This window comes from Anopheles moucheti, chromosome 2, assembly GCF_943734755.1.
Source record: "Anopheles moucheti chromosome 2, idAnoMoucSN_F20_07, whole genome shotgun sequence".
NCBI lineage: Eukaryota > Metazoa > Arthropoda > Insecta > Diptera > Culicidae > Anopheles > Anopheles moucheti.
This window is the reverse complement of record NC_069140.1, coordinates 27,028,358-27,054,835: the sequence shown is the minus strand read 5'-3', so window position 1 is coordinate 27,054,835 and position 26,478 is coordinate 27,028,358. Positions and strand designations below refer to the sequence as shown.

At 45.3% G+C, this 26,478-nt stretch overlaps 4 protein-coding genes across 4 annotated transcripts; 2 read left to right on the top strand and 2 right to left on the bottom strand.

Moving 5' to 3' along the window:
* The first annotated feature begins 618 nt into the window (after positions 1-618).
* Positions 619-18,294, top strand: LOC128304622 (suppressor of lurcher protein 1). Its single transcript, XM_053041832.1, has 9 exons — positions 619-850; positions 14,195-14,343; positions 14,468-14,539; positions 15,783-15,948; positions 16,083-16,200; positions 16,564-16,653; positions 16,816-17,090; positions 17,869-18,004; positions 18,089-18,294. The coding sequence occupies exons 1-8, from the start codon at positions 619-621 to the stop codon at positions 17,979-17,981; spliced, it is 1,215 nt and encodes a 404-aa protein (XP_052897792.1). The 3' UTR covers positions 17,982-18,004; positions 18,089-18,294.
* Positions 6,011-12,263, bottom strand: LOC128304633 (uncharacterized). The gene is made up of 4 exons (XM_053041843.1): positions 12,135-12,263; positions 8,208-8,329; positions 7,954-8,135; positions 6,011-7,272 (listed from the first exon to the last, which is right to left on the bottom strand). The coding sequence occupies exons 2-4, from the start codon at positions 8,296-8,298 to the stop codon at positions 7,267-7,269; spliced, it is 279 nt and encodes a 92-aa protein (XP_052897803.1). The 5' UTR covers positions 8,299-8,329; positions 12,135-12,263; the 3' UTR covers positions 6,011-7,266.
* A 2,364-nt stretch (positions 18,295-20,658) lies between the features above and the next one.
* Positions 20,659-25,603, top strand: LOC128309337 (NADP-dependent malic enzyme). The gene is made up of 4 exons (XM_053045693.1): positions 20,659-20,997; positions 22,987-24,388; positions 24,458-24,752; positions 24,831-25,603. Exons 1-4 carry the CDS (start codon positions 20,978-20,980, stop codon positions 24,992-24,994), a joined length of 1,881 nt encoding a protein of 626 aa, XP_052901653.1. The 5' UTR covers positions 20,659-20,977; the 3' UTR covers positions 24,995-25,603.
* Positions 25,588-26,475, bottom strand: LOC128309338 (uridine diphosphate glucose pyrophosphatase NUDT14-like). Its single transcript, XM_053045694.1, has 2 exons — positions 26,203-26,475; positions 25,588-26,133 (listed from the first exon to the last, which is right to left on the bottom strand). Exons 1-2 carry the CDS (start codon positions 26,393-26,395, stop codon positions 25,691-25,693), a joined length of 636 nt encoding a protein of 211 aa, XP_052901654.1. The 5' UTR covers positions 26,396-26,475; the 3' UTR covers positions 25,588-25,690.
* Positions 26,476-26,478: the final 3 nt, after the last annotated feature.

The following is a 26,478-nucleotide window of genomic DNA, read 5'->3' as shown; positions in this document are numbered from 1 at the left end:
GTTCTGAAAATAAATGAATATTAGTTTCAAATATTCAAATGTAAGGCAAGGTCTAATTGAGCAAGATTACCTTCGCTTAAACAACATACAAGGACGCTTGAGCAGAATCAAAAGCTTCTCTTTCTTAGTAAACGTTGATCCACCTGCAAGGATATCTTACCATCTCGCTTTTGATGCAATTACGAACCTAAAACAGCAATTTTCTTATGCATTTGTTCTCCCAATTTCTGTACCGCTTTCATCCAACGCAGTGCTGCTTTCCAATTCATGAAGCATTACTCCACAATCCAGCTAGAAAATCATGAAAGGATTTTGCTTCGTTCGTGTAATGTACGACCCAAAGTGAATGAAATTATCCACCTAACCGCTTCTTTGCCCGGTCGTTCGTCTGTGTCGAAATCAACTAAAAAAACCCCTACAGTGCTCTACAGCGGAACAAACGGTGCCACATAAAATGTACGACACCCATTGTTGAGGTTATTAGTGGGTATCCGAATCGGGCGCTGCTACCCAGCTACGAACATCTTGGCTTGATTGGTGTTCCAACGCCGTGCTCCCAGTGTACCTAATCTAACCCCGATGCCATTGCGCCGTTGTGACACACGCCCGCCAGTGATAATGGAACACGCTCATCAATTAGTAAAGGTGACGAATTTCATGCTACACTTGATGCTGCTGCTACCGCTGCAGACAACATCGACCGGCAGTAGCAGTGGCGGTGGTGGAAATCCACCGATAAGCGCCAACACCATCGTCGGTACGGCTGGTGCGGTGGGAAAATCTCCAACCGATTTCGCCGGCCCGATCGGTGCGATCGCGAGCAGCGGGCGCGAAAGGTCGCACTTAAAAGGTAAGCCTTATGCGTAGTTCGTGCCATTTACGACCGAGATAGGGATTAGTCGTCTGCTCGAACACTATGTGTGCGATGTGAGGTTTTGCTTGCACGGGCTTATGCGACTTTGGCCGCGTGTGCGCTTCGGTGTGCTCGGAAGCGGCGAATTCGCGAAGCTGACGACGTTCGGTTAAGAAAATGGCAGTTCATTCTATCGTCTGTATTTTATTACTTTCGAGCTTTCACGGGCTCGCGTATCCAACGGAAGGCATCGTAAAGTGGGAAAAGTTTTCTTTTAAATCTACTTCTCAATTTTAATGTCTTTCAGTGTCGGACCGGAGAGGATATACGCAAGGCGCGGGCTCTTTGCTTGGTTTGCTCTTAAGGTTTATTATTTGGGTTAAAGTAATAGTTTTCCCTTGACAGGAAAGGCTTTGCCTGCATTGCTTGAGTGCTTACTTATTGCTCTTTAGCTTTCCTTATGTTTCAAGCCTTTACATAGCCTTAAAGCCTGAGCTATCCTTCATAAATTAAGAAACGTTTCTTTAACCCTAATTCATTTCGCTAAATATTTATTTTTCCATTTTCTTTGATATTTCTGTCGACTTTTCACAATGATTCAAACCTATTTATATCCTTTCAAAACCCAGCTTGAGTACGTCTCCCACATGAAATAAAAATACATAACCAATCTATTATACTTTGCTCCATATCACTAGAGCATCTGCACTAAGCGATGTATCACTCGAGCAGAGTGAAATGTATTCGCATGCCTCCAGCGTTCCATTTATTTTATCGCACTTAATTATCTCACCCGGGTATGATTTTACAACCAACTCCATTTCCGGAATGTGGGGTGGTTACCATTTTACACAACCCTCGTATTCGGTACGGTTACACATTCTGCCGGGAGAATGTTATAATTTGTTGACTTTTAACACACGCACACACGGACGCACGGCGTGGCAAAGCATGACCTAGACCTAGGCCGGAAATGAGGATCGTTGGTGAAAAGTTTGTCTGACGACGCTTCACCACTTTCCCGGCACCCGGGGAAACGAAAACTTTCGCCGTTTCCGCTTCCCGTGCGGTCACCATTGTAAAGTTGCAACCGGCAAAAGTTGATTACACTTGTCTCCTAACAGGTGTCACAAAAGATTACATCGCAAAAGGGTGTATGAAAGTGGGTCTGCAAACGGTTGCGGTGAGCAGAGCTCCATTCTTGTTGGGTGTACCATTTTTATCGTCTTTCGTTTCCGTACGCTGTCCACAAGGAATAAAGTATCTTAATAATTAACTTCACTACTAATTTCATTGACAATAACATGACATTAGTTGCCTTTAGATGTTGCTCCTATATCACTTCTCAATGCGATGTCAAGAAGAACCCAAAATCACAATAATTGTGTATTGTACAGTTTGCTTATGATAATATTTCTGAAATGGATTGTCTACTCTTCCATTAAATCCCACCAATCGCTTGTGTGCGAAACAAATGCACCGCACTCACGTAGCAACTGTCAATGCCAGAGAAATACCTTCGCAAGCCGGTATAATGAAGCCCACAAGCGATGCATTGATAAATGCTGCATAATTTCTACAATCGAGCAAGATTAATTGGTACTGTCACGGTGTTTTGCGAGAAATTAACCTATCACGGTTGGCAGCGAGCTTAAGAACAGGCTGCACGTCTAGCAGGCAGTGCCCAAGTAGTGCATCCTCATGTGGATATGCTTATTGTCTCAGCCAACGGGCGAATAATAGAGCTGCCGCCGCAGCATAACCGATACATCAAACGATCTCATTGCTTCGGCTTCTGCTGTGTGGCGAAAGCATTCAGTAGCCCCCCGTATTGTCCAGTCGAAGGTACAATAATTAGTTCCCAGAAGAGGTTCCTTACAGCCTATCCAGCCACGCAATGGCTTCTTTTGAGATCTTGGACCAGAAATAAAATCGATTTCATACATCGCTTGCTCGCTGTGGACGTTCTCTGTCCAAAAGCTCTCTCGGCGGGATGGTTATCATTCCAAACGATTCCGAATTGATTTCTACGATAGAATCTAATCATGAACGTTACCACTAACGCTTACTTCCACCGATGGTCGTTTTGGCGAGCAAATGATCACCCAAAACAGCAACCCAACAGTAAAAAAAAAGAGAAAAGCAACATAGACGCCGATTGGAAAATAATCGATTTACCAGCGGCATCACGAACCACGTCCGAGTTTTGTTTCCTCTTATTTTTCTGCTCTTTGGCATCACTTATCGAAATGACCTGCCCCGGGCCGTTTCGGCATCCTGTACTATATGGGACACACTACAGATACACAGCTGGAGCAATGTGAACCAGCTGGCTTACAGTAGGGTGGGCTGTTTCAGAATATCCTGCCCACCAAACCATCAACAAAAAAAGAGGTTCAGTGCCATTTGTCACCAAGTTCGATTATGCTCGTTTCGAACACCGGTAACGTCCATCAGGACAGGCGTGCGTATGGGTGCGTGTTTTTCGTTCGTTTTCAGTTTTCTGGTAAGATCATTTGACAAGATGAAACATAGCTTTCGTCGTGCAGGCCCGGAAGCGATACGAACGCAGACCACAGAGATGGCAAGTAATTACGATTTCATTAGGTGGCCTTTCGATCAAAAAGTTTCGCATCGCTGGGAGCGGCTAGCGTTTCGTCGGCATCAATCAGTGGCACCGGTCTGATGAATGTTTCATCCGCTGTATCTAATCATTAGCAATGAGCATCCCTTTTTTTCCCCCCGATGTCCTTTGGTTATAAAACGATTATTATTTTATTCATGTGCGTCACACTTTGGAGAACTTCTTGGAGTTTCACCCGTCTTCCGGGTGATGGTTTCGGGAAGTTTCGTTATGATTTCTCATAGATACAAAGTTGCTTGAAGGCAGAAGACTCTCAATTTTTCAACAAAACTCCCACATGTTCCTTATGGTGATGGTAGTAAGGTTACATTTTAGAACTATCTTTAATATCTATGAGTGCTTTTCTACAGAAAGTTTTACATCCTTTGGGATTAATTTGGTTTCTGATGGTTTTTATCTGATGGCAACTTCCATGACATCCTTTGTTTCCTTTCTTCGAACAACGTTCCACATTGTTCGTTCCTAAAAGCGGGTTGTAGTTGTAAGACTTAAAAGGTGGAACTATCATTAAAATGAGTAAGTAATAAAACGTCCGTAGCTGTGTGAGTGTAATGATACTTTCTGCACGATTGTAAAACTATGCATCGCTTAGTGTTCTGTTAAGTGAATAATGCAATACTCTGCACCTTCATTTATTTTATCGCACAGCTACCACTAGCTACGCCACGATCGGGTGAACTATCCGCACGGAGAGGAAACCCTATTACCAGGCAATAGTAATGCTGTTAGTAGTGCAATTCAATAAAACCTTCCATCCGATTCCAGCGCCCATACACGGCGTTTTACCACCGACCGCAAACGGCACAGCGGCTGCTATCAAATTTCCGCTTCCGGTACGCCATTTGCCGGAACCGGGGAAAGCTTTGGCACGCCTTCACAATTTCCCGCGCCAGCGCCACAAAACGGCACAACAATATCCTGCCCGTGACGCCTTATTGCCGTAATCGTTCCATGTTCATCGCCATCCCGGTGTTAGCTACCGGGAGTCCGGACGAGATGAGCGTGTTCTTCGCCGGTGTGGGGCGACCGTTTTGGAGAGTGTAAAACGGTTAATCGTTTCAGGTGGCCCCGATCGCACGTGACGACCAATGAACGCTGGGAGTTAATGTGCCACGTGCAAAGGATTCGATTATTAACTTTATGCTTTTTGATGGCGTTGCAATCGGTTTTGTTCATTTATTGCTTTGGAATTATTCGATGTGTACGTTTTTATGACAAATTATTATTAAGGTTTGTTTAATTTGAAGATGCCATTTGTTAATGTGTCATTTTGTACGAGGGCTGCTTGGAACTTAGGTGACACTAATTCCGATCTTTACACACTGATATCGGCGCCAAGTCATGTCTGGACTATAAATAAAATGAAAGAAATCCAAAAATGTTACAGAAAACAAAGATATTTATTACAGCACAGAAACGTCGTGTAAAAGAAGTGATTATTATTATGAGAGTTGAAAATATTTCACCAAAAGTTAGGTAAAAGCCTTTATGCTTTTTTGACAGCCCTACTTTCACTCACCCAAACCCACGCCAAACTTCATACAAACTTTATCAGCAAAACCCCAAATCATAATACCGTCAGGTGAACGCTTCGACGGTGCGCGATCGATCAACCGTGGCAGCAAATCAACAACGAGCAACAAAACTCACTGCTCGGTGCACAAACATGAACCCAACGAAGTTTCTTGCCATCAGTTCTTTTCCCGCTCGCCATCATGGCTAACATTGACATTATGAATATTTGATGCTGCAAAGTGCTTACCGTTGCAGCAACAGGCTTAGCTTTAAACTTCTGGCCGGTCGGAGTGAAATGTGTGCCGACATATGACGAGTTTTGTAAAGTGATTACCTTAAGATGGTTGCGATTTGTTGTTGGCGTTCTCGTTTTGGCCGCTTGATGCTTGTAACATATTCACTTCTTACCAACTCAACGTTACACCAGTTGATGGAAAGCTCTCTAATTTTCAACCGTTCTGTCTGCACATATGTGCTGCAATTTGTAGGGATCTACTAGCTGCTTACATGCACGCTGGTAAAGGACATTCGTAGGGACTGGAAAATAATTGCATTTTAAGAGTAAAAAAAAAAATAAATAAATCCTTCGTTAGACAACATTTGTCCCGAGCGTAACGTAGCGAAAGAAGGAACGGCAAATTCTTTCTTCATAGCGCTTTAACCTTTTTTTTTTCATTCGTAACCCATTCCAGTAATGAGGCCTTCGTTTAGTGCTCTTGTCGAAGAAAAGTCGTGTAAATTATTTTTCAAGTCCAGGAATTCCGCACTATGGAGCGTGGTGATAACAGCAGGACTCGTAGGTGTATGAGACGCCCAAGCTGGGCGCGATTATGCTCCACACTTTCCACATTTTTGCAGCCAACCAGCTGAAGCTATTAAATGGCAACGCTTTACCACTTTAAGCACCGAAAGACTTCCAAACTCTTCATCTCAGACGACGAAACCTCCCAATTGCTCCCCATTCGACTACATGAAATAAAACACTAAACCGTTATCCGTTTTGATGGTTTTATACTTTTTTTTGGTGTTTTATTCATTTCGCTCTCATAACTTATACAGCCTTGACTTTACGAATAAAAGAAAAAATATTTTACACATAATGGTAAATGAAAAGAAAAATATAGTGTTTTGTTTTGTTTTGTTTTGTTTGTTTCTTTTCTTTGTATGTCTGTGTGTTTTTGCTTGTTGGGAGATTCCTTGCAGGATACACGGTTGCGTTGCGTGCAATTACCCAGCATCCGTCCAGGCTGGTCGGGTGGATCTCTTGTTTCGCTGATGCAGGCGCTGACTTCGGTACAGCTGGTGCAGCTAAAATTGCGCACTCGCTCGTTCTAGATGTAGATGTCTAGTAGATGTCTTGGTCAGTTATCTCTGGTTCTGTCCGGTTGTTGGCTGTCCGTGGGACCGGGTGACTGCAGGTTCCGCAGGTCGCATTCCCAGCAGGTGATTACAAGGGGTTTCCATTCCATTCCTCGAAAGGCGTTCTTAGATTGTTTGTTGTCCATAGTGTCCAATGTCCCGGAGATGCTGATGTTGCTGCTCTGGTCGGGATTTTTCGATTGATCGATTGAATCTTTGTTGTTTTGGGGGGATCTCTTTGGGATCTCTAGCTTTAGATGTTAGAGCTACTAATTCATGCTGCTGTTCGAAAATAGTTAGTCCATGCATTGTTGTCGTCTTCAATTTGGTTCTTCAATCTCTCGCTCTTTATAAATCGAATTTGCATATTTGAGCGGTTCGAGTTCGTTGGTAGTTTGTTGCCGTTCGTCCGTCCTTGTACGTGTGCGTGTGTGTATGTTCTTGTGTGCAGTATCTTAGTGCTGCAACCATTTCTCGAGGAACAGAAATAGAAACTCGCCGCTGTTGTTATCGGGCAGCGCGTGTGGCTGTTGATCTTGTCACCCTTGAGTGTGTGTGTGTGTCCTGCCGGGAATGGTCACGTTTTGCGTCATAATTCGCACCGGGAACACACGAGTCACCTCCTCCCTGGCTCGACTCATGAGCAGAAACCCATAAAAACCTTTCATGCTCACTTAATTATCAACATCTAACGCTTCTGCGTGTATTCATTTTACTTTCGCTTGGTCTATGTACCGGTGTCTGTGATTTCGAACTGGTGGTGTGTCTTTTTCTGTCATTCGAAGGTTAAAATCTATATCATTACATTGGTAGATGTTTTGTTTTCTTGGTGTAGTACTTGTTCAAGAACTTAGGGACACATTAAGACAAAAAAGATATTACTGCTACACGATATTTAGCGCTGCACCATCACGAACGTCAAACCGATGCAGGCAGCCACATAGCGGGGAGAAAGAAGAAGAGAGATAAAACCGAAATTAATTGATGCTATTATCGCTCGGAAGTTTGTTGAATGAACCTGACAGCAGATGGAATGACCCACACCCTTCATGCACACTCTCGCACGGTACGCGTAACTGATCTTCGGCTACCATCTAAACTTCTGGGCTGAAGCTCATTTATCACAGTTTTGAATGACAACCCGAATGAGCACAGCCGCTTCCACGTGCCGAACGCTACACGCCCGTTAGCGTTGAAGATATATTGCAAATCTTTACAGGAACACGCCATTCTCTTCGCGGACAATCCGAATTGATTCTATGTGTTGGGTTTGATAAAAATAAATTCCCCCAGCCCGAATGAGTGTTGAACTTATTTTTATCACCTTGAACGCATTCCTGTGAGGCAGTTGGGCGGTTGGGTCCATCTGTCTCGCTAGCCACCCCAAAACGATAACACCTCTGACCCGAAGCTCACCGTACCGTGTTGTTCCTGTTCGCTTTAGTTCGTTAAAGATTCGGTCTATTTTTGTGTATGTGAGCACCTTCTCGCAAACCCACGGCTGACGAATGTGACCCCAAATGATAACGGTGATGAGGGGGAGAGGGGGCATGAAGACAGGGAAAAGGGCGGGATTACTTACGGAAAAATCGCGTGCGTTGATCTTTCTCGGCGTAACGCCATAAGTGTCCTTGCTGACCGGGTTGTAATGGTAGCCGGGCGACTTGACTCTTTCGCAGGCGAATTTCGAGTCACTGTAGATGCTCTGCGATTCGAAGGTCGAGCTGTAGCTGCGCTTCTCCTTGGCCATGATGTCTTGGGATCCTGCGTGGTAATTATGGTGCGTTAGTTGGGGGCAAGTTTTTGCCAAAAAAAAAGGCCAAAATATTCGCTTACCCTTCAGCGACTTAAGGTAGGTGTTGAAGAAGCGAGCCTTCTTGCTGATGGGCTCGTAGCTTCCGATCATTTCCAGGTGCGACTTGAACATTTTCGGTTTTGGGGTTTTTGTTGAGATGTTACTGAAATGTACCCATTGAAAAGGCAAAAAACAGAGGGAATTAGTAAGTGGGAGTTGAATGGAAAATCAATTCCATGCGATCGCACGTGTCCGTTTCCACCTCGGTTAAGCTTTCCAGCATCCTCGATCACGCAGAGCTCCGATAGTAATATCTCCACAAAAGGGATAACTAATTGAGCCAAAGCAAACAGAGTACAGTAATTCCACAATTTACGCGTGATGTATGTGCCGACCGAGCGAAAAATGTTGGCACCATCAAATGGTGCCGCTGCAAATCCTTATCCCTATTAAATGAACCATTGGCAACGGTTTCAAGAAGCTTTCGTTTCATAAATTACAAACCGCGGTGACTATGGCAACGGGAGGAGTTCGGACATTGGACGGCGGGATCGTAATTGTAGCTTTTTAAATGCTGCATATTTACATTCGGACGTTGCCATTTTGTAACCCGGTTCCGTTACATTTACACGCACCATAAGGGGTGTGATAATGATGCCACCGAGAGAGCCCGTTGTTACAAGCAGAAGAAAACAAAAACCCAACCCCATTGAATTGAAAGCTCGGAGTTGGGCCAAAAGTTTGGCAACCCGTAGCAAAGCGGGATGAAATCGTACAGCAAACAAAACCCAAACAAAACGATGATACATGAACCATATGCCACCTCGGTACCATATCTTTGTGCGGGCAATATTTACAAGCACAGCAAACGGGTACTTCCATAAATTGTTGCTTTTATTTTGTTGTGGGTGAAATATTTCACTCAACCCATTGCCCTTACGGGGTTTCACTTTTTGGCCGGCGAACGATGTTGCCCTTTGGGGAGTAATTGATCCTCCCGGCCGTAATCGACCGGGCGGGTCGAGGAATGTGCTTGCATTCCCCCTTTCCCTCCCTCATCCAAACGAAGAATCGGAAAAAAGACACCAACATGCACCCAACGCTCGGAGAATGTGCCCCGGCACGGTGCTCCGACCTTTTGCGGGTGCCCTAGGCACGCATAGCAAGTAGCGGCACCGGCTACTGAGTTATTCGGTACGGGTGCCGAGTCCGAGCAAGAAGAATCTGGCCAGCCAGCAACGAAATAAAACAAAAACAAAAAAAAACACACACAAGCGCATCCGCATCACAACCTCGCGAGGTATGGTGCAACTGGGTGGTTCGAAGTAACATTTTTCGCATTGCACAATTTGGCCCCCAAACGGGACCTGCCCCCTTCCGAGTGCCTTCTGCAGCAGATCTCAGCTTCGGCTAGGCCAATTATTGTCGCGGCGGGTCGTGGCTTTGCGCGACCCGGATGGTGGAAAATTTGTTTCTGGGCGGTGGGGTGGGGAAACTATTTTTAAAAATATGCTACCGTTCGCCGTGACGTGCTTGACCGACTCGTATGCTCGTAAAGGCGAGAGCCAGTTTTACTACCGACAGTTTAGACGGATTTTTTATGTTCGTTTTTTTTTTTTATTCAACTAAACGAGTTTGTTGAGTGTGAGTAAACGGGTGATGAATCACTTGCAGAATGTCCCGTTTCATTCGAGGCACCTTGGCGCTGCTCGGGGCTTCTCGAGTTGCATCACGAGGTGCAGTGCAATACAACTCCCTTCCCCATATCCGGTTGGGGAAAGAAAAAACAGGCAATATAAGCGCCACAAACGTTTACATTGGCAGAGTAGAGAGAGAAAGAGAGAGAGAGAGATAGAGAGAGAAAGGATAAAGAAAAAAACATCCTGCTCACGGTGCAGTTTCATTTGACTGTAAGTCACCCGGCAATGTACCGAATAGCAGACAAACGGACCAAGTGCCAGAATGGCGTGAAAATTGAACCGAACCCGTTATTACATTTTCAAATGAGCTTTTCTCGGGCGCGCTCTCCTCGCTCTTTCTCTTTCGCCCCACTAGCCACCCGGCAAGGACTCAACCAGCTGGTGGAAAGATTGGCAAAATCACGTTAAACGACTTCTAGCCACCCTGAGCACCAAACGTTAAGGTAATCTGTCGGGGAATGGTGTGCTTGTATGTGTGTGTGTGTTTGTGTGCTTTTCTCGCTTTTCTCGCAACATGTAGAAATAACGAGCAGCGGGCAAAAATAAACATATTCTTCCACCAACCTGAAGAAGGGGTGGCAGGGGAGACTCCTTTCCAACCCATTTTTTTCAACGACCCGTTCGCGTGCATTGCCACGCCACACAACCATTGTTCGACCACTTTTCGCTTCCGATGGCCCAATCGTATCGATATGATAACCGGTAACACCCGAACACCGGTTGGGGTCGAAAAGAGGCGAAGGAATTATTTTTATGCCACCTTTGAATGTGTGTACTGCTGATGCTGCTGCTGCTGCTGCTAAGTTTCAAGTGTCACTCGAGGGGACACAGACGGCCGAAACAACAGGCAAAAAGTGCTGAGCATGGGCCAGACATTAAAACGGCGCACAATGCGAGAGGAACGAAATAAACACTTGCAGCAGACCAGTCGTACAAGTGGTTGGGCACCATTCCCCACCGGTCTGCCGGTATGTGCTCACGACCGTACTCATAAATCGTAACTCGGTGCTCTTGTGCGCGACCGGGATGGTTCGCGTTAGCGCGTAAGTCAAGATCGAAAGATAATCCTGCTCCCAGAGTGGGTCTCACTCGCGTCCGTTGCCGAGAGTGTGCGTGATGCGCACTGGTTTTTCAGCAGCAGGGAGTGAAAGGATCCAGCGGAGTGGCACGGCATGGACGTGCGCGGGAAAATAAAGGCATACGGCACCATTTACGCAAGAGCGTAGCGAAAACTTCAGGTACCAACGCAACCACCGGTGCGGCCAAAGGGAAGGAGGATAATTATTTTTAGCACCATCGAAATGGCTCGAATTTGCGTCTGGCAGCACAATTTCTGGTGAAGATATACGGTGGTAACACGGTGTTTTCCCTTCTCCCTCCTGTCTCAGACTCATCCACACAAACACATTGATAATCGATCAAATTCATCTTTAAATTTGAATCACCTTTTGCCATTTTCCTGCTGATTTCAATGTGACTGCAAAGGAAGTTTTCATTCAAAAACAAATAATTCATAACTAACGTCCTGTTTTTTTGGAGCTAGCAGGTAATGAGGCACCGAGGCAATGCAGGGAAATGTGCTAATCTGTTGGGAAAAATTTCCCAACCAACCAGAACAGCACAAATAATCGGTGCTTTGCAACACGGATGCCGCACAAAACAAAACATTAACAAAAAAAAACATGATACATTATTTAAATCATCACGAGCCTCGCCAGCCAACAGGGAGCCAACCCAAACCACCGCATGTTTTTCGCACTCAGTATACAACAACAACAAAAAGGCATTTTATTTTTGAAGCATGTTTGAAGCTCGTTTTTTTTCTTCTTTTTGTTCATCTGTTGGCCATCCTTAAAAATGTCAACACACAAACCCGTCAGTCACTAAAAATGGTCGACCGAATCGGGTCTAAACACTAGCGACAGCCTTTTCCCGGTTAGAACGTCCCGGAAAAGTGGAACACCGCACACATTCACCGCGTTTAGGGAAACAACCAGGAAGCCACGGAAGGGTCTCCCTTTCCCTGACTTTTATTTCGTCCCTGTGCATCCATATCACCACTAGTTGAATTATTCATCACCACCTAGCGTAGTGTTGGGCCGGTATTTTTCGGCAAGTCCCTTATCACAAAAAAACCTTCCATCACTTTTAATAGCTCACAGCGCACACAATCCGGCAAGCCCGTTTGCAACCGACGGTGGAAACGATGGAGCGATTAATGGTCAGCAACCGTTCGGTGGAAAACGAAAAAGAACGTTGGTGTCTTACAGATTCAATACTCAGCTAGCAGCTGCCGGATAGCCAACTGTTCGTGGTGCGAGATAACTCAAGACTGATTAGGCTGATACTGGTGAGGGTTTAATAACCAGCGCCACTGGTCGGATTCCTTCCCTGCGCCAAGGGGTGCGCACACTGGGCGGGGGGTGTCGTTGTTCGGGGATGATCTTTCCCGCTTTTCCCACCTCGGTTTTCGATCCGGTGCTCTTTGTGCGCCGTAGGTGAGGTTTTCCCGCTCGCACCGTCGCTTGCAATTGCGCCGAACCGTAAAACAATGATCACTGCCAAAAAACCCGAACCACTCGCTTGCGGTGCCTGCAAAAACCCGAACGGCTATGTTTGAGAGTGTGTGTGTGTGTCGGTCGCTAGAAGAAAGATCCGAATCCACCTTCAACTGCGTTTACGACTCCTCGTGTGTTTCTCTTGTGTGATGGCGCAGTAGTGGCCCGTACGCGCGAACGTCATCGTCGAGCAGGACGCTGGGCTGGGCACCGTGCGGTAGGACATCCCCAATGGAATGTCCACTCCACCAAGCCGTGACCGGGGGGTTTTCGGATGGGGTTCGGGGAGGTGGGTGGGCGATCACAGGCAAGCGGGAGGAAAAAGTTCAAAATCGAATGCACATTTAAAAATATCGCACGTGGCTTCGTGCCGATCGATGAACGATGATCCTCTGGGAGATGGCACTGACATTCCCTTCTGAACAAAAAAACCCCCCTCCCCGTGTGCCCGATCCTCTGCTTTGTTTTGATCGATCGAGTGACCGTGATCCAATGTGAAGTTCATAGTACTTCGAGCACGATCCACGTTTAGCTCGATCTTCCTTACCTTTTAGCTCACTTTGTTCCTGAGCACAATGAGTGCCGAATGTATTACGAGTGACTGGGTGGGATTATGACACATCGATGCGGCAGCATCAATTTCAAACCCCCCTGACCTCCGTTAGGTGAATGGTTTTTCTATTTATGGTTCACGGTCGAGTTGGTATGGATCGTGACGCAAAAGCGATCACTACGGAGTACACCATTGGCATAAGACAGAAAAAAAAACACTCAACAACCACTAGACATGGTCGTTACCATTATCGCGCTCGTTAGCATGTTGCATGGGTGCGCTAAAAATAGGGCTTTTGTTTATTTCTTTGTCATTCGTCATCTACCTTCAGTCCCGCGAACACGTTCCAACGGGAGTCTTTCTCCCGAACCGCCTCATTTGTGGTTCTTCCCCACCACTCTGCTTATCGGTGCTCTGTAACACCGATAACAACATGATCTATTAGTTCGCAGCGCAAAACACAATGAAGAGTAAAAAAAAACAGGATACACATGAACGGAGGCAACGGGGGTGGAAAGACAAACGAAATGATCACTTATTTTTAGCAACCATTCGCGTCCCCCTGCTTTCTTGCTAGTTACATGATCTGCTACCGCCGTTCCGAAACGTTGTCCCAAATATCACCTCGGAATGCTCACGGTTTCGACTGTTTATCGTTTGGCGGTACACCATTTTAATCCGATGATTATCCTAGCACAAAATAGGTTACCTTGTAGGAAGAAGCTTACTGGGCGCGCCTTTGCCGTACTGCTCTGGCCTAGAAAAGTAGCGCCCCAGTCCTTGGTGAGATATCCTTCACGCACAAATTTATGTTGCCTCGGTTACGCAAACGGGCGTATCAAAAATCATGGCGGCTGACGAGATGCTGAGATACCGTCCGGTATCACCGTTGTTTGAGTCAGCAGACGTCGTACTGCAGAGCCATGGAGGCGCCCGGTACCTGATGCGTGTCCGGATGCGGTATCTACCCGGCCAATCAATTCTCTGCTCGGATCAAAATTTGTTTACCCATTTTCGTTAAGAAGCTTTTCAAGTAGGTGTAAGAGTAAGCTGCCAAACGCATTTCGGGAACGAATCACTCACCGTGCGCCAACACGGTTAGCCATCTTCATCAGCATCCGAAATATCGGTGCGAAGGCGTAGAGATTTTGTACATTAATTGTTTGGAACTCTCCCTCGTTCACTGCTCGTTCTTCTTTTGCTACTACCCCTTCTAGGGACGGAGGGCTGTAATCGAGTGGTGTTCAGCTCTAGCCGCATCCGGAACGGCAGCATCGCACCATCCCATTCGAAACATTCCGGTCTATTCCCATCGAGTTTGTGCCAGCTGTACGAGTTCGTGGGCGATGGTGCGGAACGTGTTCAGGTAAGCCGCAAGTCCCTTCCGGCAATCCTTTCGCAAACCACACGTGTCCCCATTGTGTGTGTGGGTGAGTGTTTTTTCGTCCCATTTGTCTATCTAATCCCGGGCTCGTTTTTCTCTCCAACAGATCATCTTTTCGGAGTTCCGTCTTCCGTCGAAGCTCGGCCCAACCGAATGCGGTGACACGGATATCCTAATGGTAATTAATTTTCACTTACATACCGTTTCTTCCGTGCCGAGGGCCGGGAACCGGTTGTCTTTTATCCGAACCGGGTCCTGCCTTACCGGGTGATCGGCCACGTTCGGTAGGCTCAGTCAATTTCATTTAATTTCAAAAGGCGTGACATCCATTCGGCTGGGAAAAGGTGCGTGGAAGTTGATTTGGTTTTTGGATTGTAAAGGGAGAGAGAGAGAGGAACGAGAAGAGGAAGAGATGCAACAAGGAAAGGATCGACCCGCTTTTGTAGGTTTCGATGATAAACTTCCTGCTCGTTGACATACTGCACACCTTGCGCGCCCCATCGACCGTAGAATGAAGAGAAACGTTCCGTCTCGCTATAACAAGTTCGCTACCGAGCGACGCAGAGTGATTTTAACCTCCATTATTTACGGCCGGCTTGCACATTATGTGACAGAGGGAAAAGTTTGCCGTATAATTCATTTTGCTAACCGGCGGCTCCGGTAGGTCGTGTGTTATTTGCCACAAGCATCCCTGTTGACACGGGTGCTTACTTAGGCGAAGTTATGCACATTCTCGTCATCAATTTGTTGACATAAATACAATCACTGATACCAGCCGGATGGACAGTGCAGGTTCTACTGATAGTAAACATAACAGATTGTCGGAAATACTTGGTTATGACAGAAATTTCACTAAAACAACTTTAATTCTTCGGAGAAAGCTTGCGCTCAGCATTTTTTTACAAATTTTTAGGGATATAAAACACTGAAAGATGGTGAGATATTTGAGCTAAACAAAGATGTATGTTTAATCTGATCCCACTTCCATTACGATATAGTTTAAACAACTTGTAATATTGCAACATATTTAGAGGTTCGTTCTCTTATTCGGGGCATTGAGATATTTCTGAAACTCCCAGGCGAATGAGAACAACTGAATTGTTCGTGGAAACAATAACCAATAAAGAAGAAACAATTACAATACAGAAGCTACAGAACGTTACAATCAACATCAGTCATGGTGCTTTACAACCGATACGTTCCGGATACCCGTGTATGAATTTTAATTTACCGATACCGCTCCATCCATTTGCATTCGATTGCCTGTCTGGTTCGGCGTCGAGTATTGGATATTTCGCGCACTCACAACAAGTGCTATCCGAATACAAATTGGATCAATTTGGTGTTTTTATTTTATTCCTTCTCTTCAAGCAAACTCTCCCCATCACCGTTTGATGAAACGATGTCAATCTATTTTTCAGGTTTACTACATCGTTAACGACCGCGAGGAGCTGGTGGAAACACTGTGCGGTGACACACTACCTAAGCCGATACTTTCCGATGGGCCGCGGTTGCTGCTGGAACTTCGCAGCAGCTACAACAATACGGAAAACAAGGGATTTACCGGGGACTTTTTCTTCCTCACAAGTGCGCTACCTTTCCATCACGGACACATGCATGCGGAGCATGATTAATGGTGAACCTCAAATTCAATATCCTCTCTCATTTGTTTCCCTCTTCCTTATCGCGATATTCCGTGTAAATTGGGAAATTGGCTACAGATTTTGGTATTCCCACCGGATATCAACCGAACCAGTCGGAATGCACCTTTCACTACTTCCGGAACGTTACCAGCCAAGGGTGGATCCAGTCACCGAACTTCCCCGGAGCTTATCCAAGGTAAGACCAGCGGTCTGTTTATGGTATTGAACGGTTTTCAGTTTGCGAGTGTCTATCTATTTTTGAACCGCGACCGCTGGCGAGGTAAATACGCTGTCATTCATGCGTGTACCGTTTGGCTTCGTTGATGGCAGCTGTCAACTTTGCCAAATGCCATCATTATGCTCGTCATGGTACAGTTTTGGTTTAACCTTATTCGGAAGGATGATGAACGGGGTGCGCAATTATGTGTACGCAGCACAAGTGCGTAGTTTAATTCTCCGCCGAATACGGATTTAATCATATTTAGTTGAATATCAAATAAGTGCAAACATCCTTTGAATGTCATCATTCCATCTCTCTTCCATCTGTTTGCATCAACAGAAACATCATCTGCAACTATTTCTTCCACGGTGGACCCAACGATTTCGTCCACGTGCGTTTCACATACTTCGACATCGAAGGAATACGACCGTAAGTAGTATGTTGCCGCTTCATTGTTTGCCGTCACACATTCGCTGCTGTACGAGATGGCCCAAAAGAAAGGAAAACCACCGTACCAATAGACATCACATCCTCCGCGGCGAGTCGTTCAACCTGCTGCCTTTCCCTAAGCCGATACGCTTTTTCTTTCAGCTGCGACGAGGACACTGCCAGCGATTACGTGGAGTTTTCTAATTTTGTCACGCGCGATCGCAAATACGCCATGTACTGTGGTAACTGGCGTGAGCTTGTGGTGCGCTCGGATGGTCGTTTCTTTCGCATTACGATGGCATCGAACGATCGTCTGGATGGGACCGGTTTTCGGGCATTGTACACGTTCGAAACGGCACAGATCGAGACGACGGAGCGGATCGAGGAAGCGTCGATTGGCAAGGTCACTACGACCAGTGCCGCCGGCAGGCTGTACGGTGTGTACATTTGCATTGCCTTCATTACTTATGCTTTTTCTTCGGTTGTCCTGTGTACATAGCATGCTAACAGCCTATATATTTAGCCAATAACAATCGATAAGAAAGGAAAAGATTTAAACGTTTTATGGATTTTCTAATATTTCCAAAGACTTTACCTTTACATACATTTACGTGTTTTTCAAACCAGCTATTGGTATTATTGGTAATGAATGTTCGTTTGCATTTAAAAATCATTTGCTTTGAATGTACGTTTCAGCGTAGCATGAATTTGCCGGTGTAACGCTACGTGTCCAATTATTGCATAACTTTAGGCGATGTTGTGTATTCACGCCGCTTGATTGCATACCTTCAGGCGTTTTTTTTCAATCGGATCGTTAGTGTGAACAGCAATATAACAACCAATTAAAATCTCTATACATTTTTTTGAGGCGCTCCTGTAACTGCTTCTTTTACTAATATAAAATGTTCAACCTGCAATAGTATTATCTATCCAAGTGTTTAGTTTAATAAAAAATTGTGTTCACTGAAGAACGTTGCGATTTTTTGTCAATATTTTCCTTTTACTACACCATTTAATTACACAGTTCGTTCAGAGTTTACTCGCCCTTCCTGGGTAAAGTAACAATGTTTTCGCGCTTTCGGTTCTGTTGCTCTATCGTATCAGACAAACAAACATATTTATTCGTTTTCGTCCCACTGCACCGTGCCGACAGACAAACAAATACGTGATCCACATAATCTAATCCACAAGGTCTTGTCGCTTTCACCATTCTAGGCTTGCTGTACCCGGTTGCACTGTTTACGGCAGTTTCTTCACCCACCAACATGCCCAGATTCACCATCGTTAGTATCATTAGCTACAAGTTAATAAAATTTCGTCAAGACTGATGTCAACGTTCCAGCACATTACGGTACATAAAACATAACAAATGGAATAACAATTTTAATAGCCGTACATTGATGTTTTGTTTTTTGTTTCTCTCTTTTATCAATAGGCATTCGTGAGGGTCATGAGGAAACAGAACATCGTTCAGGTTTTGCCTAACAAGGCATGGAAAATCAAATGTCTAAAAAGAACAAGCGAATCTTTTGAAAGGATCGCGCACCAATACTCTGAATGATGTTAAAGTAAATAATTTTAATATGTTTTAATATCGATAGAAACGAATGGATGAAGGATTGTAGTGAAAGAAAACCTGCAATTTTTTACACTGTACAAATAAACGTCTTAAATCTAGTTTAACATAAGATGGACTTTTCATTTTCTGTTTTGTAGAGAGAATTATCTTTTACTACTTTCAAGAAACATATAAAAATTATCAGGTGAATATGAACATCATTACTTTACAACACCAGCCATGTCACAAGGTTTTGCAAATTTTGCGAAAAGATGGCATTTTCCGTTTCTCTTATAATGCTAACCTTTATCAGACATGTGTAATATGTGTAATATGTGTAGATTATAAACTAGATCATTTTTATTTTTTTCGAATATTGAAAGAAGAGAAGTTCTTCGAATTGCCCTGACCTGCTCCCCACACAAACACCAAGTATATATTCTAAATAAAGTGATGGAAAACAACTTATAAGTTAAAGCAAAATCATGGATTAAAATCTGAGCATAATTGGGTTGTAACACAGTTTCTTCCTCAACACTTTTCATTTTTATTAGCACCATTACCATCTTTCCCACGCGAAACGATCGATCAATGCGAGAGCTTACTATCTTAAACCTTTTCCGGCGTGTTTATAAATCATGTATGGACCGAGAAATCTGATATTTCTATCCAACGCAAACACCCAGACGCGCACATTCAAGATAACAAATTAATACTGCCAATATTTTACACCACCAATGCCACAGGTTATTACGCCGGCAATTCATTTATTTTTATCACCGCTTACACACAACATTGCTGATTACTGTCGTGCGTACATTTGCGCCTGTTTTATCATATCTAGTCAAAACAATGTCCCACCTGCAGCTGAATACATCACACGATGATAATAAAGAAAAACGTTGTTGAGTAGCGGTTACACAGAACACGATAGCAGCACGCATTTTCGTGACCAGCTTATTATCCTCTCTGCTTGGGAACGTGGAATGCTTTGTTCTCGTGTTTGGAACTGGTAAACCCATCAGTAAACAAAATGAGCCAAACCATCGAGTTGTGTTACAAACAACTCTAAGAACCACAGTTAGAAGAATGTTTCATCAGATAACGTTAATCTGATATCGTGAATACAGTGGTAACGATCCCAAGCCTGTACTATGTGATTTTACAAATAAATTTGTTTCATGTACAATATATTTACTGTCTTTTTAATTAAATTCGATCCCAAGCCTGTGTTATGTGATTTTACAAAATTGCGTGTTTTATGTACAACACATTTACTGTCAATTTAATAAAATTCGTTATATTTTAATGATTCTCAGTATGCTTATAGGATTATTGCAAAATTGCTAATTTAGATTTAAAATAAAATGCTTCAATATTACCCGGTTATATCAGGACTATTATTATATTATATGTTATATCAGGACTGTTTTTATTAAAGTACTGCTTTAATTATAATGTTTAACATTTATATCATAAATATCAAGAATGCGCACTGTCTGGAAAGGGTACAAAAGCCTGATCAAACTGTGTAATATTAATGAAACAGGAAGGTTAAACTAAAAATGCATTTGACAAAATTTTGTCTCCAAAATTTATAATGTGTTCCTTTGGCATATCGATTTAATTGTATTAATTTAGCAGGTTATATTAAACTTATTTTAAATATGTAATCAGGTGGTTTTTCCATGCCACGATGGAACAGTTCCAATTAGATTTTTATTAGCAGCTCTGTCATCTGACGTCTGACTACTACTATGCTACCTGAACATCGGTTTCAGTGTTGCTTTTTTAAGGGATACAGTTGTAGACGGCAACTCTTTTTAACCGAATATTTCATTACTGAAATAAACACTTCAACGATTTTAAACATGTTTACCATACGCGAGCAAAATAATCACATGATTCATATTTCGTGAGAGTGTGCCGCACACCCAGACCCCCTCAAGGTCATTCGCTCTAACGATCGGAACTCCACGTGTGCCGCTGATCGATGATTGCTTTTAGCGCCCTCTATTGTTAGTTCCATGAAACCGGCTGTAGAACCAAATTTACCGTTGATGTTATTCAACGTGTACTTTATAAACAATTCCGAAGCTAGCAATTTCCATATTGCATTTGAGATAATAGATTTTTATCCTTTAAATCTGAAACATTGCCAACACTTCAGCACTTTGTACTCAAGAATACTATGCAAATTAGGATAAAACAAACGATAAATAAGGCCAACATTTATGTCTTTCCACATATCGGGCCACATTGCACCACAGTCCGTACCAACTATGTATCGAATCGACGAGAGCATTTATGCTCCTGGCAAAATTTCGCATCCGCTCATCCGACCCTTCAAAGTCTCTCTAGTTTCTCTCGCGTAGCACGATATTCGCCAATGTGTTCGCTCAAAATGTCGCGCTACCGCGAGACTGCAGCAGGCGCTGAGAAAACGAAGCAACGCGAGAACAGCCGCAAAAAAACGCGTTGTCTCTGAATCGACGGATGCCTCAAGTCTGGTCTGAACGCCATTCTGGTGTGTGTCGTAGGTCGTTTGTCTGCGTTTGCCGTGTGCAGGATAACGCCAGGAATCGGTCGTCCGGAGTTCTAGTCACGCGATTCGAGCACGTCGTCGAAGGGTCTCTTTCGAGCTTGTCGGTCACCTAAGCAGCACCTGGGAACAGCACCACAGAACCGCGTGCCTACCGCTGCTGCACCCAACGAAACCCACACGCATCGCCGCTCGCTACGCGTACAAAGAAAAGGACGATAAAAATGCAGGCTCGAAGCGTTATGTAAGTACAGAACCCCTTTTGGCCCCATTACGTTCACAGTGTTTTGTAATCGTAGCAAAAACAAAAAAACAACACCCGCTGCAATACAGTTTCGAAGGATTCCGTTCCGGTTCTCCACGTTACAATGCCCGATGGAAAAATTCGCTGGGCGGAATGTATCGCAAAGCGTGCGAAGCGATTGCCGAACTGGACATGGTGAAGAAGAATAAGCTACCGGTGGGGCAACATTGGTGAAAGAAAGAAACGTTCACGAATTGGCCGTTCCCTCTGTGTGCGTATGTGCGTACGTGTGTATACGGTGCACGAGAAAATGGGATGACGTAACTGATTGAAGTGTATCCAATTTTCCGCCGCGTGTGACCTAAACGTGCCAAAAACCACCCCTAAACCCCCGAACACATCGCTACGCTTGGCACTGGGTTTATAGGAAGTGCAGCAGCACAAATGGCAAATGGTGGCAGATGCGTTGTTGCTAGTGTTCAGGAAGAAGAAACCGTGGAGTGTTGAAATTATTTTTATCAGAGCGTATGGCGGTGTGTTGCCACCACGAGAGGACGAGAAGGGGCTGACGGAGAGGTGTGCACTGCAAGGGACGGTAAATGTTTGTATACAATTGAATTAATTGATACTGCAACGTGATACCTTCGACAGCGCTAGTGGCAAACAAATGATTCCAAACTGCAACACCAAGCTGTTGTGATAAACGGGAAGCGTTGGAGCAGTGAAAAAAAACAACGGATCCCATCAAACCAAGCGCGCTCGTGTGACGACGATGAGTAACGCTGCGCGGCCACTGTACGTGTTCGTCATGTGAGCGATGATGCTGCTGCTGCTACTATTGGAGCGGAGCAAAAAACACCTTCCAATTTCAGTCGCGCTAGTGCTGGAACGTGCTGATAAAGATATGCAGTAAGGCCGTAATATGCTTCGCAATGGAAAAATTGCTCTACTCCAATTGCATCTCAGCAACAATCTTCCGTAGAATATGGACGCAATAGCCTCCAAATGCGCTGAACGAATCTTGTACCAGTCACATGACCTTGAAAGAAAAGGTAATCACACGGAGAGCACCTAACCTGGTTCAACTTTTTTTTTGCCGTTCTCAGCTGCTTCGATCCAGTTTCCGTAACGCACATGCGTGCGAGCAGCGGGTTAAAAATCATCCCTTCAGCTGTAGTAAACAAACCGCGTACACTGGCCCCTTACAGAATGGGCGACCTCGATCGATAATTTACACAGCGAAATGGAAGGTCACCTACCCATGCCAATAACAGTGTGGAATGATAGCGCGAAGTGGGGCGATAACGTCGATTGTGCGAATGATTGATAAATGATATTAGCGCATCTTGTCACATTCACACACGACACACGGTTTCCATTGTGTTCCGGTATGCAATCTGGTTGCTGGTGTTCCGGATTTAGCAAGTTTGCACCGAAAACTATCTCGCTGTGACACACTGGATTATGCAAACAGTAGGATACGGCAGCACGGTTACGGCATTGGAAACACCTAACACACAGCTTATTGTCCACCGCGGCTTGAACCCTGCATTCTACTCGCCACACTCGCAAAGGATTCTATTTTCAGGGGGCCTACTTCGATTAGCGACGGTGGTCTACGGTACATTTTGTCGTCCACAATACAACACACGGCCTATAAATAGAGCAAGCGGGAACAGATGAACGGGACGTTGTGTGTGTCGCCGAGTCGCCTCGTAAACCTCGACCTTAGCAATTGTACGACAAATCAGTTCGGATACCCGTCGGATAATTCGACGTTCCGCGTATCCGAGTCGAACCTGCCCCAAGGTTTCCGTTTTCATCTGGTGTGGGTCAAGTCCTTCGTTCGTTTCAAGGTGTTGCCACTGTTAGAATTCGCCAGCAAGGGTAACCACTAAAGGGTTTACTTTAATTTTAAAGAATGTTTGATCGGCTTCCTTTTTAGCAGGGTTTAATCAAAACTTCTTTTCTTTGTCTTACCGCTTGCAGCCTGAACGCCAAACAGACCGTCGATGCATTGCGGACGCTGGTTGGAACTGCATCGCCAAAGAAATCGATCACGAAGGCGGCAACATCGGCTGCGGTGCAGGTGCTCCAGGCGCGCGATTATCATGAGGTCACCGGCGACATAATCGTACCGTCGATGGTGCAGGGTATCGATCATTTGCGTGATCCACGCCTGAACAAGGGTCTCGCCTTTACGCTGGAGGAACGTCAAATTCTCGGCATCCATGGTTTGCAGCCGGCCCGGTTTAAGTCGCAGGAGGAACAGCTGGAACTGTGCCGGATTTCGATTTCGCGCTACCAGGAAGACCTGAACAAATACCTTTATCTGGTCGATCTGCAGGATCGTAATGAGCGGTTGTTCTTCCGTTTGATTTCGGAAGATGTGGAGAAAATGATGCCGATCGTGTACACGCCCACCGTCGGGTTGGCTTGCCAAAAGTTTGGTTTGATCTATCGGCGACCGCGCGGTCTCTTCGTGACGATCAATGATCGTGGGCATGTGTTTGATGTGCTGCGCAACTGGCCGGAACCGGACGTGCGGGCGATCGTCGTTACGGATGGTGAGCGTATCCTGGGTTTGGGTGATCTGGGCGCTTGTGGTATGGGCATTCCGGTCGGTAAGCTGGCCCTGTACACCGCACTCGCTGGTATACCACCGCACCAGTGTCTGCCGATCGTAATCGACGTGGGAACGAACAACAAGGATCTGCTCGAGGATCCGCTGTACATCGGACTGCGGCACAAGCGCGTACAGGGCAAGGAGTACGATGACTTCATCGACGAGTTTATGCAGGCTGTGGTGAAACGGTACGGCCAAAACACGCTCATCCAGTTCGAGGACTTTGGCAACCATAATGCGTTCCGCTTCCTGGACAAGTACCGCAACACGTACTGTACGTTCAACGACGACATTCAGGGCACGGCCTCGGTAGCCGTGGCTGGACTGCTTGCGTCAAAGCGCATCACGAACAAGCGTATCTCGGAGAATACGTTCCTGTTCCTGGGTGCCGGTGAAGCTGCCGTCGGTATTGCCGATTTGGTGGTGAAAGCGATGCAGGCGGAGGGCGTTGGCTTGCAGGAGGCACGGGACAAGATTTGGATGTTCGACATTGACGGTTTGCTGGCGAAGGGCCGCCCCGAGGGTCGGCTCGGTGGACATAAAGCGTACTATGCCAAAGATCACAGCGTGATGAAGAACTTCGCCGATGTGGTGAAGGAGGTTAAGCCGTCGGTGTTGATCGGTGCTTCGGCCGCCGGTGGTGCGTTTACGCCAGAAATTCTGCAGGCCATGGGTGAGTTCAACGAGCGGCCGATTATATTCGCCCTGTCCAATCCCACCTCGAAGGCGGAGTGTACGGCACAGGCGGCTTACGATAATACCGAGGTATGAGTAATACACGCTGTCAGTATCCGCATTAGTTCTTCACCATATCAATCATTTTTCTGTTTGCAGGGTCGCTGTATCTTTGCCTCTGGCTCACCGTTCGCTCCGGTGAAGTACGGTGGAAAGACATACGTCACTGGGCAGGGTAACAATGCTTACATCTTCCCGGGCGTTGCATTGGGTGTCATCGTTACCGGCACGCATCACATCCCGGAGGACATGTTCCTCATCGCTGCACAAGTCGTCGCGGATCACGTGTCCGAGGCGGATCTCGAGAAGGGTTCGCTTTATCCTCCGCTAAGTGCCATTAAGGAATGTTCGATGGATATTGCAGTCGGAGTTACCAACTACGCATATCAGAAGGGTAAGTGAAGCGATTAGCACACGTGGGATTTCATTTATGATGAATTGTCTATTTACCTTCGGCTATGGTTTATCTTAGGTCTCGCCTCCACCTATCCGGAACCCGAAGATAAGAAGTCGTACATCGAGGCGCACCTGTACAACTACAACTACGAGAGCGCCATGCCCGTCACCTGGCCGTGGCCGAAGCAGCAAGAATCGGCGAAAACTCGGGAAATTAACCCGACCAAGCTGCAGGCATAAGCTGTCGGAACCACCAATATGGGAAGGTTTAATTTCCATCTGCATCAGTTTCCACCAGTATTTATGTTGTCAACGTTATTAGGACATTTATTTATTTTAACCCGCGTTGCCACTGTTTAGCCGATGCCGATACGAACAGTCTACTACTACTTACCTACCATCCTGCAGGCGTGTGAACTCGTTTGGACCGCGGCGCTGTAGAGAGTGGAAAATCGTAACGATGTTCCTTTTTTTTACATAAGAACCTAAAATACCACTCCCGTGCGATTAGCATTAAATATCCATATGTTTGGTTGGAAAAACGTCTCACCACAGTGCTCCCGGACTCGGAAACGAGGTTAAACGGACCGTAATAGATAAAATCTCTTTTACAATTTCGACAAAGAAAGGCAAAATTCTAGTTGAAAGGCGAATGCGAATAGTAAATGTTTGTTTTAAATCGAATGCGTCCGGTTTTGCTGGCTGAAGTGCAACTGACCGCACTGCCACACACACTCATTTGTTGTCAAAGTAAAATAAACGTATATAAGGGAAGCTTACCGAGCTAAAGGATTCGGTATTCGATACTTGCAATAAAATGAACCGTTTTATCAGACACAGATAAATGCTCTGGAAGGAGAATATGAACGTTTTATTTGCGTTCCGCAAACGCTACATCCTAAGGATGCGCTTGTAAGTGTCACCTATCACAGTGGTTTAGTTCTTCGGCGCACGGTTCATGAAAAACCAAAGCAATCCGAACAGAAACGATGGTGGGCTAGTTACTACCGTACCCTTTTCCGTCAGCTTTCGCGCTTCCACCAAATCGTACTCGACGACATCGATCATTTCATCGTCGACGCCACCGCCGGCCGCAGGGACTTTATCCGCATCGGCAACTTCCGCGTAGAACAACGTTTGCTCCGAGCCGGAAGTGCCGACACCAGATCGATAGCGTATAATTTGCTCGATTCGATCCACTGGAATATCGTAACCACACTCTTCTAAAATTTCCTCACGCGCAATCTCGACTATCGATATAGGTTTGTCGATGATGCCCGCACACAATTCCAGCGTGACGGCTATTTCCGGCGGATACTTCGTCATATCAATGTTGCCGGGTTGTACGCCATCGCTGCTGATGATACCATGGTACACGGCTGCCAAAAGTTAAATGTTGAGGTAAGTTATAAGGTTAACTCTTTCTAAGCTGAAAACGGAAACCATACCAGGACGGAATTGCTTCACGAAAACCAGCTTCTTCCGGGTAACGTTGAAAATGATAATTGAAACGGAATCGTGCACCTTCAATAGATCCCACGACTTTTGCTTCCCGTTCTGCGTATAATGGAAGCGGAATGGTTTCACGTACGGTGAATCTGCCGGCAACGGACCGTAATGTATGTTGGTAATGTTATTCATGATTGATCGTTGTAGCACTTGCAGATAAACCCAATTTCTTACGGCACTACCCCGGGAACATGCTAGTTCGCCCTTGAAATAAT